Source organism: Ochlerotatus camptorhynchus, unplaced genomic scaffold (genome assembly GCF_037179485.1).
Source record: "Ochlerotatus camptorhynchus isolate MF236.1 unplaced genomic scaffold, CSIRO-AGI_Acam_v1.1 ptg000434l, whole genome shotgun sequence".
NCBI classification, from domain to species: domain Eukaryota; kingdom Metazoa; phylum Arthropoda; class Insecta; order Diptera; family Culicidae; genus Ochlerotatus; species Ochlerotatus camptorhynchus.
In genome coordinates, this window is record NW_027040920.1 from 8,171,405 (window position 1) to 8,188,092 (window position 16,688).

At 42.1% G+C, this 16,688-nt stretch overlaps 1 protein-coding gene across 5 annotated transcripts in view; it reads right to left on the reverse strand.

Moving 5' to 3' along the window:
* Nucleotides 1-16,688, reverse strand: part of gsb-n (gooseberry-neuro) — a 181,738-nt gene that overhangs the window by 134,004 nt on the left and 31,046 nt on the right. For all 5 annotated transcript variants that reach the window (XM_065234664.1, XM_065234661.1, XM_065234662.1 and 2 more), the window contains one exon: nucleotides 12,067-12,380. In XM_065234664.1, the coding sequence (XP_065090736.1) occupies nucleotides 12,067-12,380 (314 nt within the window). The remainder of the gene's footprint in view (nucleotides 1-12,066; nucleotides 12,381-16,688) is intronic.

The window sequence follows — 16,688 nt, forward strand, 5'->3', positions numbered from 1 at the left end:
AGCTTTTAAGGAGCGTACGGCGAACGTAAGAGCCTTATCCCAGGAGTCAGTGGTTGAGTGTAGAGATCTGGACGAGATCGCAACGGAAGACGAGTTGAAAAGTGCACTGAAGGTGCAATGACACTTGGGAGACGTACCAACGTCAATTCGTTTGAGGAAGGCGTATACGACTTTTTTCGGACGCAGCTAACGAGCTGCTGAAGACAGGCCGAATCAAGGCTGGGTGGTCAGTGTGCCCGTTGAAAGCTATTCCTCGGGTATCTAAAAAAAATGGAGAGATACTACAAATGCATGGACTTCGGTCACCAGGCGAGAAACTGCCAAGGTACTGACAGATCTGATCTATGCAGGCAATGCGGAGAGAAGGGGCACGTTGCAAAAGACTGTACAAAGCAACCGAGGTGCATGCTCTGCAAAAAGGAGGACGGAAACGGCCATGTGACGAGAAGTTTCAAGTGCCCTGAGTTCAAGAAGGCGATGGTAGGCCAGCAATAATGGAGGTCACCCAAATAAATCTCAATGATTGCAACACAGCACAGCAACTGTTGTGGCAATCGACAACGGAAACAAAGTGCGACGTTCCTATCATTGCAGAGCCATATCCAGCAGGTATCCCATTCAACAAGTGGTGGCGGGCTCATACGAAGGTTTCGTGATCGCCAAAATCAGTGGAATCTATGTATGTAGTTGCTACGCACCCCCGAGATGGACAATTGAGCAGTTCCGCCAGATGCTAGATGAACTCACCGGAGAGCTCATTGGACGGAGACCAGTCGTCATCGCAGGAGATTTCAATGCTTGGGCAGTGGATTGGGAGAGCAGATGTACCAACGCAAGAGGTTATAGCCTGCTGGAAGCTCTGGCAAAGTTGAACGTCAGTCTGGCCAACTTAGGAACCATCAGCACCTTCCGCAAAGATGGTAGGGAATCCATTATCGACGTCACTTTCTGCAGTACGGGGCTAGTGGTAAATATGAACTTTCCAGTACAGTACACCCATAGTGACCATCAGGCGATCCGGTACAGTATCGGCGAATGGACACCGGTGGAAATACGAAGGACGAAAGTAAGCGAGCGGAAGTGGAAGACGAAGGCATTCAATAAATATCTCTTCATCGAAGCTCTAAGGGTAGGTTGCAGCGTCCCGAGCCTAAGCGCGAACGAGTTGACCGAATCATTAGCAAGAGCATGTGACATAGCTATGCCGAGAAAACTGGAACCAACGAACAGGCGGCGTCCAGCTTACTGGTGGAACGAGGAAATTAGCACCCTCCGTGCTACTTGTCTTCTAGCCAGAAGGCGCGCTCAGAGAGCAAGAACGGAAGCAGACAGAGAGGAGCGCAGGGTGGTGTTCCGAGAGGCTAGGGCTGCACTGAAACGATAGATAAAGCTGAGCAAGTCAAATAGTTTCAAGGAGCTGTGCCGCGATGCCGATGCCAACCCCTGGGGCAACGCATACCGCGATGGCGAAGATCAGAGGTCCAACGATGCCGGTTGAAATATGTCCCAACAAGCTGAAAGTCATCGTGGAGGGACTTTTTCCACAGCATGACCCAACCATATGGCGAGGAAGATGGAGACAACGTTGAACAAGTCTCCAACGAGGAACTCATAGCAGCAGCGAAAAGGTTGAAGGCGAATAAAGCTCCCGGCCCGGATGGAATTCCCAACGTGGCGTTGAAGGTGGCGATCCAGATGTTTCCGGACATGTTCAGGATGGTGCTGCAGAAATGTTTGGACGAGGGTCAGTTCCCTGATAGGTGGAAGGTACAAAAGCTTGTGCTGTTGCCGAAGCCCGGAAAACCGCCGGGGGATCCTGCATCGTATAGGCCAATATGCTTGCTGGATACTGTCGGAAAGCTCTTGGAGAGGATCATCCCGAACAGGCTGACGAAATGCACAGAAAGTGAACACGGATTGTCGGATAGGCAGTTCGGATTCCGTTATGGGAGATCGACGGTGGATGCAATGCGGACAGTGATTGACAGAGCCGAGAAAGCTTCCAAACAGAAGCGGAGAGGAAATCGATACTGCGCCGTGATTACGATTGATGTGAAGAATGCATCCGATAGCGCCAGCTGGGAGGCCATCGCCAAGGCGCTCCATAGAATGAGGGTTCCAGACTACCTCTGCAGGGTTCTAATTAGTTACTTCCAGAACCGGGTCCTGGTCTACGCGATAGACACGGGGCAGAAATCGCTCACAATCACGGCAGGGGTTCCCCAAGGCTCCATTCTAGTTCCCACGCTGTGGAACGGAATGTTCAATGGCGTGCTGACGCTCAAGCTGCCCAAAGGCGTTGAGATCATTGACTTTGCGGACGATGTCATTTTGACGGTAACCGGTGAGACGCTGGAAGAAGTGGAAATGCTGGCGGCCGAGGCGATAGATACGATTGGTAACTGGATGCAAGGAGCGAAGCTGCAGATAGCCCACCACAAAACAAGTGATGTTGGTCAGTAACTGCAAAGCAGTGCAGCGGGCAGAAATCACCGTTGGATAGCACACCATTGTTTCGAAGCGCGTGCTGAAGTATCTGGGAGTGACGATCGACGACCGGCTAAGCTTTAACAGCCACATCGAATATGCTTGCGAGACGGCGGCGAAGGTCATCAACGCAATAGCCAGAATCATGCCGAACAATTCTGGTCCAAGCAGCAGTAAGAGGCGTCGTCTGGCTAGTGTGTCCTCATCGATACTAAGGCTCGGAGGTCCAGCCTGGATTGAAGCGCTGAAAACGAAGCAGAACCAACATGAAATTGAGCAGTACGTTCCGGCTCTTGGCCATGCGAGTCGTGAGTGCGTATTGGACCATTTCGATGGAGGCAGTATGCGTTATCGGCGGTATGATCCCTTTCGGGATCACCTTGGCGGAGGACTACGAGTGTTATATGACGAGAGAAACCAGAGGAGTACGAAAAATGGTGAGAACGGAGTCGATGGCTAAGTGGCAGCAGGAGTGGGATGCTGCAGAGAACGGTAGATGGACACACAGGCTAATACCGACTCTTTCGACCTGGGTGAACAGGAAGCATGGAGAAGTCAACTTCCACTTGACGCAGTTTCTGTCTGGTCGTGGCTGCTTCAGGAAGTACCTGCATCGGTTCGGACACACAACGTCACCCTTCTGTCTGGAGTGCGGGAATGTGGAAGAATCACCAGAGCACGTGGTCTTTGAATGTCCTAGATTTGATGCTGTGCGAGAGGAGATGCTCGCCCTTAGCACGGAAAATGTCGTCAAAAAAATGTGTCGGGAGGAGGGCACCTTCAACGCCGTCAGCAGAGCATTAACGCAGATCATGTCAGTGGCGTCAGCGCTGCAGCGAAAATGGCGAGAAGACCAACTAGAAAGTAGTAATGTGCTCAAGCAAGTGCGAACTGAAAGCCGAAGCCGGGAGAACTCTCCGTCAGAGTAGGCTGAATCCACCACCTGGGATAACCGAGTAGAACGTGACGCTGGGAGCTAAATGGCTCACAAATTGGAGAAACGATCAGCGAAGAGGAAGCGCCAGTTAGCTGAGGTAAAGTGAGGTGCGTAATGCACGGCCCCCTCCGAAGTAATACGACAAGTGGTTCCGGGGGAAAAGGGCAAGGCCAAGGAGGTTTTAGTGCGATAAGAATCCCACACACCGTGTCACCGCGACTGTGCGCCCAGTCGTCAAGCGGTGGCACAATGGCCTTCTGAAGGTTTCCTCCTTAAAAAAAACATATATACACACATACAGAAACATTTTCCGATCCGGTTGAGATGAGTCTATCCAGCATTTTACGAGCACTTATGGCCGCCACAATCTGGCTGAGTTTTTGGTAGGGAACATATGATTTGACGTTTGGGTTGTGTCGTTTGACGTGTAAACGTTCAAATTTGATCGTTTACATGTCAAACGACACAAGCCAAACTTTGGTATATGCCATTCGTCTCTCCGGGTCTTGGAACGAAATTTTGGTTTTCAAGTGATATCATAACCTTGGTGTACGAGAAAGGCAAAAAGTTTGGTATCAGCAAATTGTGTTACATTTAGCCAAGTTTTTCTCCCCCAGGTGTGTAATTATTTTGAAAAATGTAAAGAATATGTTGCTTGATATAACTTATTTTAAATTTGGAGCACCAATTCATTTTACTTGGCTTCGTTGTGCAGTACTCTCCATTCCTCAATGATCTTTTTTTTTTGATATTCCTTCTTATCTGAATCGTTTCACGAAGTGTTTAGAATCTTATTATTAAGTTAATAGATTGCTCTTTTGATTTCTCCATATTTATGTGGTGGAAAGTTGAATCTCTCACTAAGATGTGCTCGTTCCCCAGCTGTTGCCGTGCAAAAGGACCAGTACTAAGTAACTAACGGATTTCCGCACTACATGGCATACAAGATCGACTCTTATTTAAGTTCAAATTACTCAAACCTCAGAAAACGTTGATTGCTTGTAGACGGAGTAAAATTTTCCGAGCCTCATACATCTTTTTGAATATGACAAAAATCGACGAAAAATTTACTTAAAGAATAAATCACATATCCAATGGAAAATATTCATTAGACTTTCACATAACTTTCATGTGTTATCATAATTGTGCATTGCACCACAAAATCACATGAACCATGTGTGTCAATTGAAATTAAAGTGTTTTATCATAAAGAACTCATGTGATCACCACTAGCGTGCACAGGAATCTTGTGAAGGAGGGGTTATTGTTTTTTCTATGGTGTATTCAATCTGGGGATGGGGAGTACTCCAAAGTGCGTGGGAGATGGTGATGTCCACCCACCACTGTTTCCCTACTGTTCAATTTAGATAATTTTATTTATTTTTTACTCCGGAGGTGGTTCATCTTCTTCAATGGAAGCTGCTTTCAGACAGCAAATGGAATTGGCAATTTAATCCCATCGACAATGTCGATGATGATCAGTTCGTCAAATGGTTGCATTAGTAGGGCTTTAACCGAAATGATACATTTGCTGCAATGTTGTTGCCTTGGTGGTTGGATTCAGCTGAAGTCACTTCAGATGGTGGTGATAGTACCGACAAACCGACATGAATGACCAATAAGAATCGCATTCTCCATTCGCATGCACACTGCGTCGACAAGTACAAGGTTCAAACAGTGCGCATAGCAGTGAACAAACAGTATATTGCTCTTGATCAATCCAATCTTGATCAGTGGTGTTGAGTACTTGGCACTGATGAAGTCTGCTAGTAGTAGATGAAATACGCGTATCTGTCAAAAGAAAATAAACCGACACACTCAAAGCTCTTCATAAAAGTATATTGCTATTTTCGTCCTTGCACTTGGCTTGTACTCCAGCAGTGCTGCCAGCCATTGGGCCATCGGTACTCTCTTGAAATTTTCCTCAAAATGCCTTTAGAATTTCACTCAAAATTTAATTATCTCGTATTCTTTTCGGAATTATGTTGGAACTATCTGCAAGATTCACTAGAAATTATTCGCAGAGTTTTCTTGGAATACTCCCCAGAAATCCCTTGGAACTGTCATCAGAATTCAATATCCTTGAGTTTCTTTGCAGATTTTTTTAGAACTCTCCTAAGAGCTCTTTTGAAATTCTTCTCAGAAGTCCAATTGAATTATGCTTAGATCTCTTCATGATTTTTTCTCAGAACACCTTGGTAGTCAAATTCCTTTAGAGTTTCAGAATTTTTTTCCCGGAATGAGCTAGAAATTATCCTCGGAATTTACTTAACATGTTGTTTCTTTTGAAATTTCACTCAAAATTTGATTTTCTCAGTATTCTTTTCGAAATTATCTTAGAACAATCCGCACGATACACTAGAAATTATCCGTAGAATTTTCTTGGAATTCTTCCCAGAAATACTTTGGAATTGTCCTAAGAATTCAGTATCTTTGAGGTTCTTCTCGGAATATTTTAGAACATTTTTTTTTCTCAGAACTGAAATTCTCCTAAAGTTTCAGAAGAATTTACTCTGTATTCTCCAGAAATTCTTCCCAGAATTAGATTGAAATTATCCCCGGAATTCCCTTGAAATTTTTCTCAACATTCCTTTGGAATTTGACTCAAAATTTAATTCTCTCGGTATTCTTTTCAAAATTATCTTGGAACTATCTGCAAGATTCACTAGAAATTATTAGCAGAATTTTCATGAAATTATCACCAGAAATCTTTTCTTTTGGAACTGTCCTCAGAATTCAATACCCTTTACGTTGTACTCGGAAATCAACTTTAATTTGTCCGTCCATTCACCAAAACGTTGTAGTTTTTCTACCAGAAATGTTCAATAAATCTTGCCCCTCCATTCACCAGAACTATGCAATTTTTAGATCAGGAATTTTCAATTCAGCTTGCCCCTCCATATAGCAGAATGTTGCAAATCATACACCAGAAATTTTCAATACAAGTTGCCCCCAGAAAATTTTAAACCAGAAAATTTGAATTGACCAGAACGTTGCAAATTTTCCACCCTTGATGTTGAATTGAAATTGCTTCTCCAATCTTCTGATTGGTGCCAAATTCCTTTTTCCATTTCCACCAGACATATTTAAATAAAGCTTGCTCCTATTTCCTTATTTTTAATCATAAATTTTCAGTAAATCAGCTTCCCTCCAATCATCAGAATGGTGCAAATTTTACACCAGAAATTATTATTAAAATTTGTTTCTCTATTCAGCAAATTTAACACCAACAATTTTCAAAAAGCTTGTCCTTCCGTTCACCAGAACAGTGAAGATTTTCCACCAGAAATTTTAAATTTAGCTTAATTTTAAGTAAAGCTGGTGCCTTCATTTACCAGACTAGTGCAAGTTTTCCACCAGAAATTTTCTGTTCATTTCATGTATCAAAGCGATGCAAATTTCGCAACAGAAATTTTCAATAGAACGGTGCACCAAAAATTGTCAGTGAAGTCTGTTTCACCATGCACTTTGTGGTGCAATTTTCAGGCTTTGCACCATTTTCCACCATAAATTTTCAATGAAGCTTGCATTCATCAGAACGATGCAAATTATGCACCAGGAAAATAAGTAAACCTTGCTTTTACATTCACCACATTGTTGCAAACTTTCCACCACAAATTTTCTGTTATATGTGCACCTTCAAATTTTTAGCGCGATTCAATTTTAGAACCAGAGTTATTCATTTTGATTAGTCCCTCCATGCACCACCTTGATGACATTGTTACACCAGAAATATTCAATAAAAAGCTTTTTCTTCGATTTACCACCACGAAGGTGAATTTTTTTAACCTTAAATTTACCCTTTTCTTTTAACGCTCCATGAAGAACATTGAAAAAAAAAAACATTACACCAGAATTTTTTTTTTATTCACCAATGTGGTGCAATTTTTTGACCAAAAAACATCAATGAAGTTCGTCCCTTCATGTACCTTAGTGGTGAAATTTTCAGGCACCATCTCAAAGGAATTGGCGCAATAAAAGGGTTTCAATTTTACCTTCAAATCAAGTTATCAAGAAATCTAGATGTTTTTTATCATAACTTCGAAAATGTGGAAATAAAAATCTTATTTATAAAAGGTGAGGCAGTTGCCCCACCTTACCCCACCCTGTGCACGCCAGTGGTGATCACATGAATGTTATGTGATATTCAGATAGATATATCTGTTTTTTTTTTTTTTTTTATTGAAAAAATAGTGCAATGCATTCCCAATGGAAACTAAGTGAAAACTTTTGTCCGTATACTAATTTCATATGTACATCGAAATGTTGCTCAAATTAGAAAACAAATTCCAGTAAAAGTTCGGAAAGTTTTACTCAATCTATGAGTAAATTACGTTTTAAAGAATATGGAGTGAACTAATCTCAACTTTAAGTCAACCTCATTTTTCGTGTAATTGTAATTTAATTATTTATTTATTGTGTATAACGTATACGGCGTAAATGGATGCATTACCAACTCCACTTAGATTCAATTTGTTAAAAGCAGGTCTGATTTGCTCGAAATGAGTTTAACTGACATTTAAAATATCGCATCTATTACATGCCCCCCTACCCCCTCCGTCACACGCAAAACTTCTACAAATTTTATGCAGCTCAATTACAGACATTTCTGAAATTCACAGATATTTTTCGCAAACTTCTGGAAAAAATCTGGCACCTCTGCTTTCGAAAGAAGGCGTGTTCAGAGATTTTATGCTTCAGAAAATCCCGACGGTGCCGACTAGGGCTGAACCCAGGCCTTTTGGATTGAGAGGCAACCATGCTTATTACACGATTCTGGATCACCACCAAAACCGAAATTCAAGCTATTTCTCACTTGAAAGATCAGAGCAACTTGTTGTGTTATGTTCCAGCTTGTTCCTGGAGCCGCTGTCAATCAAGTGTTTTGAGATCCTTCCATCATACTAAATCATATATACATCACATATTATTGTTACATTCACCCTTTATAACTCGGAGCGTGTTATTTCCACTCCTGTAGATTCACGGAATGCATCGCTGTTTAAATAGATTTATTTAAACTCGAATCATTTCACAGAATCATCTTTGCGGCAAATATAACGCAGTAGACCTGGCCAATTTGATGTTCGTATCATATCTCAGAAATGCTGCTAGCATCAATGTAGGCCTTACCTAATCTAATCAATTTCCAGGATGCTTTCTGCGTTTTTATGAGATTACTAGCTGAGTGTGCCTGGCCTTGCTCGGGATTCAATATTAGCTTGAGTTTATGCGTCCGAGGGGGTTTCAAAAAAAACCATCATAAGAACCTTTCCCTGCCCCAAAAACCCCTGCATACAAATTTTCACGCCGATCGGTTCAGAAGTTTCCGAGTCTATAAGGGTCAGACAGAAATTAATTTTGATATATATATATATAAAAGAAGATAGGGGAAATGGATGTAATGTCGGCCTAAATGCCCCTAATTTGGGCCCATACATAAATTAAGCAATCGACTATATTTTCAAAAGCGACCAAAAATATCGATTAGTACCGTCAAAATGGCGTGTTTTATCTAGATGAAATTAATATATATAGTAGATTTTTAGCGATGGGTCCAATCTTAGATTCAAAGGCCAACATAAGAGCCATTTCTCCTATTAAAGGGTGATACGGTCAAAATTTGGTCAAGGGAAAACGCGTGTAAATCGGTGAAATCGTTTATTTAAAAAATCAAATTAAATTTCTTTTTCAAGTTCAATTAGTATAAAATTCAGGAAAAATATTCAGTTAGGCTTCCGCTTTTCCAAATCCGAATTGCCGGGCCTTACGCTTGACCCCTGCCATCAGATTTTGTACAGCCACTTTGTCCACCTTCTTCGCCGCAGAAAGCCAGTTTGCCTTGAACTGCTGCTCGCCCTTAGCAGTTTTTTTGGTCTTCTTTAGGTTCCGCTTGACAATAGCCCAGTATTTCTCAATTGGGCGGAGCTCTGGCGTGTTGGGAGGGTTCTTGTCCTTGGGAACCACCTGCACGTTGTTGGCGGCGTACCACTCCATGGCCTTTTTACCGTTATGGCAAGATGCCAAATCCGGCCAAAACAGTACGGAACAACCGTGTTTCTTCAGGAAAGGCAGCAGACGTTTATTCAAACACTCTTTCACGTAAATTTCTTGGTTGACAGTCCCGGAAGCTATGAAAATGCTGCTATTTCAAGCCACAGGTACAGATGGCTTGCCAAACCAGATATTTCTTTGCGAACTTTGACAGTTTCATGTGCTTGAAAACATCTGCTACCTTTCCCCTTCCTTTTGCCGTATAAAACTCCTGTCCCGGAAGCTGCTTGTAGTCGGCTTTGACGTAGGTTTCGTCGTCCATTAGCACGCAGTCAAACTTCGTCAGCATCGTCGTGTACAGCCTCCGGGATCGCGCTTTGGCCGTCGTATTTTGTTTATCATCGCGATTTGGAGTCACTACCTTCTTGTAAGTCGATAGTCCGGCTCGTTTTTTGGCTCGATGCACGGTTGTAGACGATACACCCAGCTTATTTGCGGCATCTCGGAGAGAGAGGTTAGGGTTTCGCTTGAAACTACCGGCAACTCTCTTTGTCGTCTCAGCGGCTTCCGGTTTTCGATTTCCCCCCGATCCAGACTTCCTGGCTGTCGACAAACGTTCCCCAAACACTTTAATTACATTTGTAACGGTTGATTTGGCAACTTTTAGCGATTTTGCCAACTTTGCGTGCGAGTAGCTCGGATTTTCGCGATGCGCGAGCAAAATTTTGATACGCTGCTCTTCTTGCTTGGACGGCATTTTGACAACTGAAGAGTGAATTCCAAAATCAAAATAGGAGCAACATTCTACACACACACACCTTCAAATGAGGGGTGTTCAGGTTTTTTAAATGCAAAATTGAAAGAAATACGTCAAGTTGATATTGACCAAATTTTGACCGTATCACCCTTTAGATCTGATTAGAGTGAAACTTCTTTGGATTTTCCTCATATTCGAGAAGTTTTTCCTGGAAAATCGAGAAAACTTGTATAGCTACTAAAAAGTGTGTACGCTCTTAACTCACTGTTGAGTAAACGCCGTTGTTGACAACTCAATCGGTAGATAAAAGGTGTACCGAGAATTGATTGGTTTTATGAGGGTTCTGTAGACCATGATTTAGATTTGTAGCATGCTTTAAAACCTCCATTAAACTTGCATTGTTACGTGGGAATGCACCTATTTTTGACGCAACCTTACGTCGAACTACTCAATATAAGTTCTACACCACTTACTTGGCACAGATCCTACTTTAAAAATTGAAAAACGTTGCTTAGTAATGATAAATTTTGAAAAATGAGGAGTGAAACACATTAGTTTTCAAAATATTGTACCAATTCGGTAGGCTCGGTAGGCTATCAATTTTTGCCAAAGTCACTCCGTTTGATCGTTTGTTGATGAGGTTTATTAAACATCAACGAAGCACAATTAAAAGCAACAAAAGCCGAATGAAAGAATACCGAGGGAAAAAAAACCGGGAGCCGAAACCACTTTTTCACACTCTTTTCAGCCGATCGATTCCCCCGCCGACGAAAAGCCGAACAATTGGAACAAACAGACTGGACCGGCGACGGCCGCATGATGGTAAAGCCGAGTAGCGCAAAAAATTAAACCCGAATAAAATCGTGAATAATCATAAAAATGAAACACATCTTCACCTCAATCATCGGGCCGCAAAGGTGATGGTGGCCGTTAGAAACACGTACCTAAAGTATGCATATGTGTGTGTGTGTGAATCTGGATTTAAAAATAAGTTTTCATCAATGATTGCGCCAGTAGGTAACTCGGATTTTGGGAATCGAAACCAGTTTGTGATTGAAAAGAGAACATCTAGGTAGGTATGTAGGTAGGCAACACAGGCCTAGCACCAGATTCATTCATTGAATCGTGCTCCGAGTAGAGCGCAAAAAGGGGGCTGGGGTAAATCAGTTTTCCAGAGTATCAAATCAGCGCAAATGGCCTCCGGCAGGCTTTCAACGGTCGTCGCCGTGATCGTCGTCATCCATTGCCATTTGATGCTTGATGATAGCGAAGGTTTCGATTCACAAAACTCTATTCGATCGAAAGTGTGAATAATGGCAACGACGACGACGACGACAACGGGTGAATGAAATGAAGTCGAAGCGTAAGAATAAACTTCATGTAATTACGTCAGAATGACTCTCGTGATTGCATTGGAATACGGCAATCACGTGGAGCTTGTCGTTCGTTAGAGAGAAGACGGCTTTTCTTCAACGAAATTAGATTTTTTTTTCCATGCTACTGTATTTATACGAATATTGCGCAATCATAATTACTTTCAATTTTGTAGCGTTTTTTCTCAGATTTTGCTACCTTTTTCAAACTTGGTTGATTCCGTTTTTTTTTGTTATTTACGTAACTGCTACGCCGTTACCACTGAGCAAACATGTTTGACGTCAATAATGATCCAGTTTTTAATTTTCTGCCGTTCCTTCAAAAAAAAAACCACCAAGATAGCATCTCACCTTGAAAATAGCAACAACATCAAAGGCCAATTTCAGTTTTCTTTCTCCCGTTTCTATCCCGCTCGAAAAGAAGTAATCGCTCCACGGCGGGAGATTTTCCTTCCGAAAATTACACACCTCCCAGTCTGACCCCCCCCCCCCCCCCAAGCCACTTAAAACTGACTCACCTTAATCAGCTTCTCGCGTATCTCCCAGCTAAAGATGCCCGGGTTCATCTTCTTCATCTCCTCGATGCGCGTTTCCACTTCCGGTGTGGCCACCTTCGGCTTGGAGCCCCCGATCACACCGGGACGAATCGAGCCCGTCTCCTGGTAGCGGTTCAGTATCTTCGAGACGCAGCCATGGGAAACGCGCAGCTGGCGGGAGATCACGCACGGCCGAATGCCGGCGGCTGCCATCTCGACGATCTTCAGGCGGATGTGGTTGGGCAGGGGGCGACCGTTGATGAACACACCGCCGAGCTGGTTGACGCGGCCTTGACCTGTGGATGATTGTGTGTGTGTGTGTGTGTGTAGAGGACAGAGATGGGAAAGGTGAAAAATTCAATTAGTGAGAGGCGCTGATAAGGTTGATGACTTTTTCTGAGCGTTGTGGTCGTTTGCTTTTATTGCGATTGTGATTTTCTGGTGGTAAGGTCAATATCGCCAATAGCAAACTGAATCTGAACGGTTTCTGATAGCTTCCTTTATTTTTGAGTGGGCTATAAATTAAGCTTTCAGAGCACACCGTAGTTGACTCATGCGCTTAAACTAATCCCTCTGAATCGAAGTAATCATTTTCAAAGTTATATCGCCGCCAATATTTGACAATCATCATTGCCAGGCCAAACCGCAAAAAAAATATTTCAGATTTAACCTTCTCCGATGTGCAGATTTCCATGAAACTTTTAATAATTCTTTGTTATGGTCAATCATTTGCATTTGAGCTAAAATTCGCCTCTGACTCCGAGATCTAAAGATTGAGTTTAGATTGATCATAATTATACATACTTGCAAATCTTCATTAAATGTGCTTTATGCATGAATTTCTTCAAACCTATTTTAATGAGAAATTGGCACGAGAAAGGGTTTCTATTTTGTTGAAACTTATTTTACGTTGCTAGTGCGCGTTCAAGTGACTTCGTTTCACGAAACATGAATACATGAGAATATTGCCAGATCTACGACCATCACCATTGGAAAAACCACTCCAGAAGTTCTCTAAAGGGAATTCTGTTAAGAACACACTCTCAAACGTCGATGATAACGATGGTTCCCCTAAGGATTGAACTTGATGATTTATTAATAAGATAATTTAACTACGTTTGGAAAAAGACGAACCAAATTCATCTACAGACAATTCCTGAAAAAAATGCTTTCAATTGCCTCAACAGCGACATAAGTGTGAAATTACCGTTCGAGAAAACCACAAATATTTCCAGAGTTGGTTGGAAATGCTATCTAACATAAACCTTTAGTGTGTTAATTTACTAGCTAGAGAAAGTTCTGAGGCGGTTGGGTAGATAGTTCCGCTTGAGTAAGGCAGTATGAAAATTTAAAAGAAGTTGAAAATGGGCGAAGGGTCATTAGTGTGGAAGTACTAGTCAAACGCACACTTCTTTACCTAACTCATGAAATGGAATTGAAGTATTTCTTCAAATCTACAGACAAAAAAGTCCAGCAAGTCAGACTTGCTCATATACTGTCTGCGGCTATGGAATAGTTGTAGCGACGTTTCAACACTGCCTAAAGTCCCACGTTGCATTAAAGATGTTTTACAATGTATTGGTTATATATTTTTGATTTACATACATACGCGGTCCAAAAAATCATGTATTCAATTTTGTGAAACGCAATCAATGCGAAACACTTTTCGTGATACAACCGAGAGTGATATAAACGGAGTGCTAAGAAACGTCGCTGTCTCCCATAATTCCACAGAACTTGTTGTAAGCCTCTGAAAAAAATATTTTATTGAAAGGGATTGCTCTGAAGCTACATGGTGGTCCTTGATGTACTCTGGACTTCACTGAATATCATGAAACTATCTAAAAGATACAACATTTCTTTGAAGATCGCTGGAATTTCTTGAAGATAACGCATTTCTTATTAAATTAATGGAACTGCCTTGGAGCTCTCTAATAAATTCTAAAAAAAAATTCCGACCATATATGAAGTTCTTGAAATTGCCATGATTTTCAAATAATATTCTTAAAATACTCACAGATTTTCCTGATGTCAAAATAACTTTTTTCTTATTATTCTCCATTTGGTACATTAATTTGATCTATTGTAGCATATCCCTTGTCCTTCATTTAGTGCCTGTCGTATTACTCCATATCTATTGAGAAATGATAAAGTTGTCTCTCTTTATCAGTTTTTGTTTGTCGTCTTCATGAGTTTCGTCGTCGCCCACTGATCACCATACCCGGCCGAACTCCAAACGAATCTTGAACCGCGCTACCGTTCATACTGGCGACAACGCTCTGATCAAACAATGAAACCCCACCCCCAAGCTCCTCCCCTGATCCTATCCTTCGAAAATCTCTCTAACCTTGGGTAAGCCGCGACTATTCGACCCAACTCCTACTAGACATAGAAATAAGTGAATTCGATTACAAACAATCAATAATTGTACCAAATTAATGGATGGCATTCGTTTCCACAATTCAATTCGAGGCGCTTATGAGGCTGAGCAATAACATGTCTTTGGCAATCATAATGAGATCGTTGAAAAAATTAAGCCAGAGATCGTGAATGAGCTCAAAAGTGAACTTGGACTGAACTTAACCGCTTCGATCAATTCCAGTGCACTTACACCAAAATCATGAGCTCGTAAAGGGCGAACACGAAATTATTGCGACACCGAAAATGTCATGCCAATTTTCTTATAATGTTTAGAATCAAACCAAAATTTTAGGGTAGTTTTATACATATATTTACTTCAAAAACCAAAAGAAAAGTTAATCGATGGAGCCTTGAGTGTAAAACTGAACGCATTTTCGCTTGATTCCCTCCATCAAAGTCTTTACAGTGTCATCCGGTACCAGTTTCTCAGTTTTTTTTTTTCTATTTTCTTTACATGTCCTTCTCTTTTTTGACTTTCTTCTTGCTCTTCCGAAGTTCCCGCTTCATTATTGCCTAGTACTGCTCCACCGGGCGCAGCTCCGGACAGTTTGGCGGATTCATGTCCTTTGGAACAAAATGGACAGAATTGGCCTCATACCACTCCAGGACACTTTTAGAATAGTGGCATGATGAAAAATCTGGCCAAAATAGCGGAGCTTCTTTGTGCTGCTGCAAGAACGGCAAAAGGCGCTTCTCGAGGCACTCAGATTTGCAGATCTCGCCATTTACTGTGCCTTTTGTCACGAAAGGCTCATTCCTCAGTCCGCAAGAGTAGATGGCCTGCCAAATGAGATATTTGGAGGCGAACTTCGACATTTTCTTCTTCTTAAATTTGTCGTCCACATCGAACTTGCTCTTGCCGGTGAAAAACTCCAACCCCGGAATTTGCTTAAAATCGGCTTTTATATACGTTTCGTCGTCTATCACACAGCAGCCATATTTTGTCAGCATCTTTTCGTAGAGCTTCCGTGCCCGAGTTTTAGCCGTCGATTGTTGCCGCTCATCGCGGTTTGGGAAGTTCTGTACCTTGTATGTATGTAGTCCAGCTCTCTTCTTTGCATTCTGGACGTAGCTCTGCGACATGCCGATCTTTTTAGCCAAATCACGGCTTGAGACGTTGGAATTTGCTTTAATCATCCGCTTCACCTTTCCCTCCGTCTTTTTGTTCTCCGGTCCCGGTTTTCTTCCAGCTCCTTTGCCGTGGTCCAACGTCAACCGCTCCTGGAACCGCTTCAACACTCTGGAGACGGTTGAATGATGAATGTTCAACATTTTTCCCAACTGCCGGTGCGACAGGTCAGGAAATTCCAGGTGTTTGGAAAGAATTTGTTCTCTCAACTCGCGTTGGTTCACCTCCATTTTCGTTGAATCGAAAAACACGACTTCGAGTTTGACAGCATGTACACAATACACATCAATGAGAAAGTGTGCAAAATTTGGTTGATTTTTACCCAATGGGAAAAAAGTTATGCCCTGTTGAATGTGTCGCAATAATTTCGTGTTCGCCCTTTACTACGAATGCCACGGGGTTTTTGCCAAGCCGACGCTTGTTCCGTAAACCTGAACCTGCTGAACGCGGTCAACAGGAAGCTCAATATCTCCATTTATCGGCACTTTCACTCTGCCACCTCCTAGGCAGAAGTTTTGGCTCTACCTTTCGCGTATTTCCCGTGATGTCACATTGGAGCAAGTACGTGAACTGGCAGTATGAGTTCTGACCTGAAAGTAAAGGCTCTTTCGACTGCAACGTTGCCAAAGGGAATACTATTCTGAGAGTTCAATTTATCCCCCAGCACGGAGTCACCCAATCACCCGGATCACCAAGAGAACGCCATGACAGAATAAGTGACAAATCACCTCGCTCCACAGTGCTCATCTCTGTTATCTACCTTCCTCCTGACCGAGTCAATGATGTGGTTGTCATAGAAATTTGGCGCTATCTTAGTGATCAACGAAAAGAGACCGGACTTCCTTCAATAATGTCCAACGGTGATTTAGAAGTTTCAACTACACAGCAAAAAAATAATTTTGATATCACATCAAAGTGGATGTACTTCACTCGTGTCATAAATATGGTGTAATATTACTTGCCAAAAAGGACAAAATTAACATTAATACAGTGTACAGGGTGCGTGACGAATTTTTGCAGTAAATTTCAAATAGTAATTTCTCATGCTTGTGCA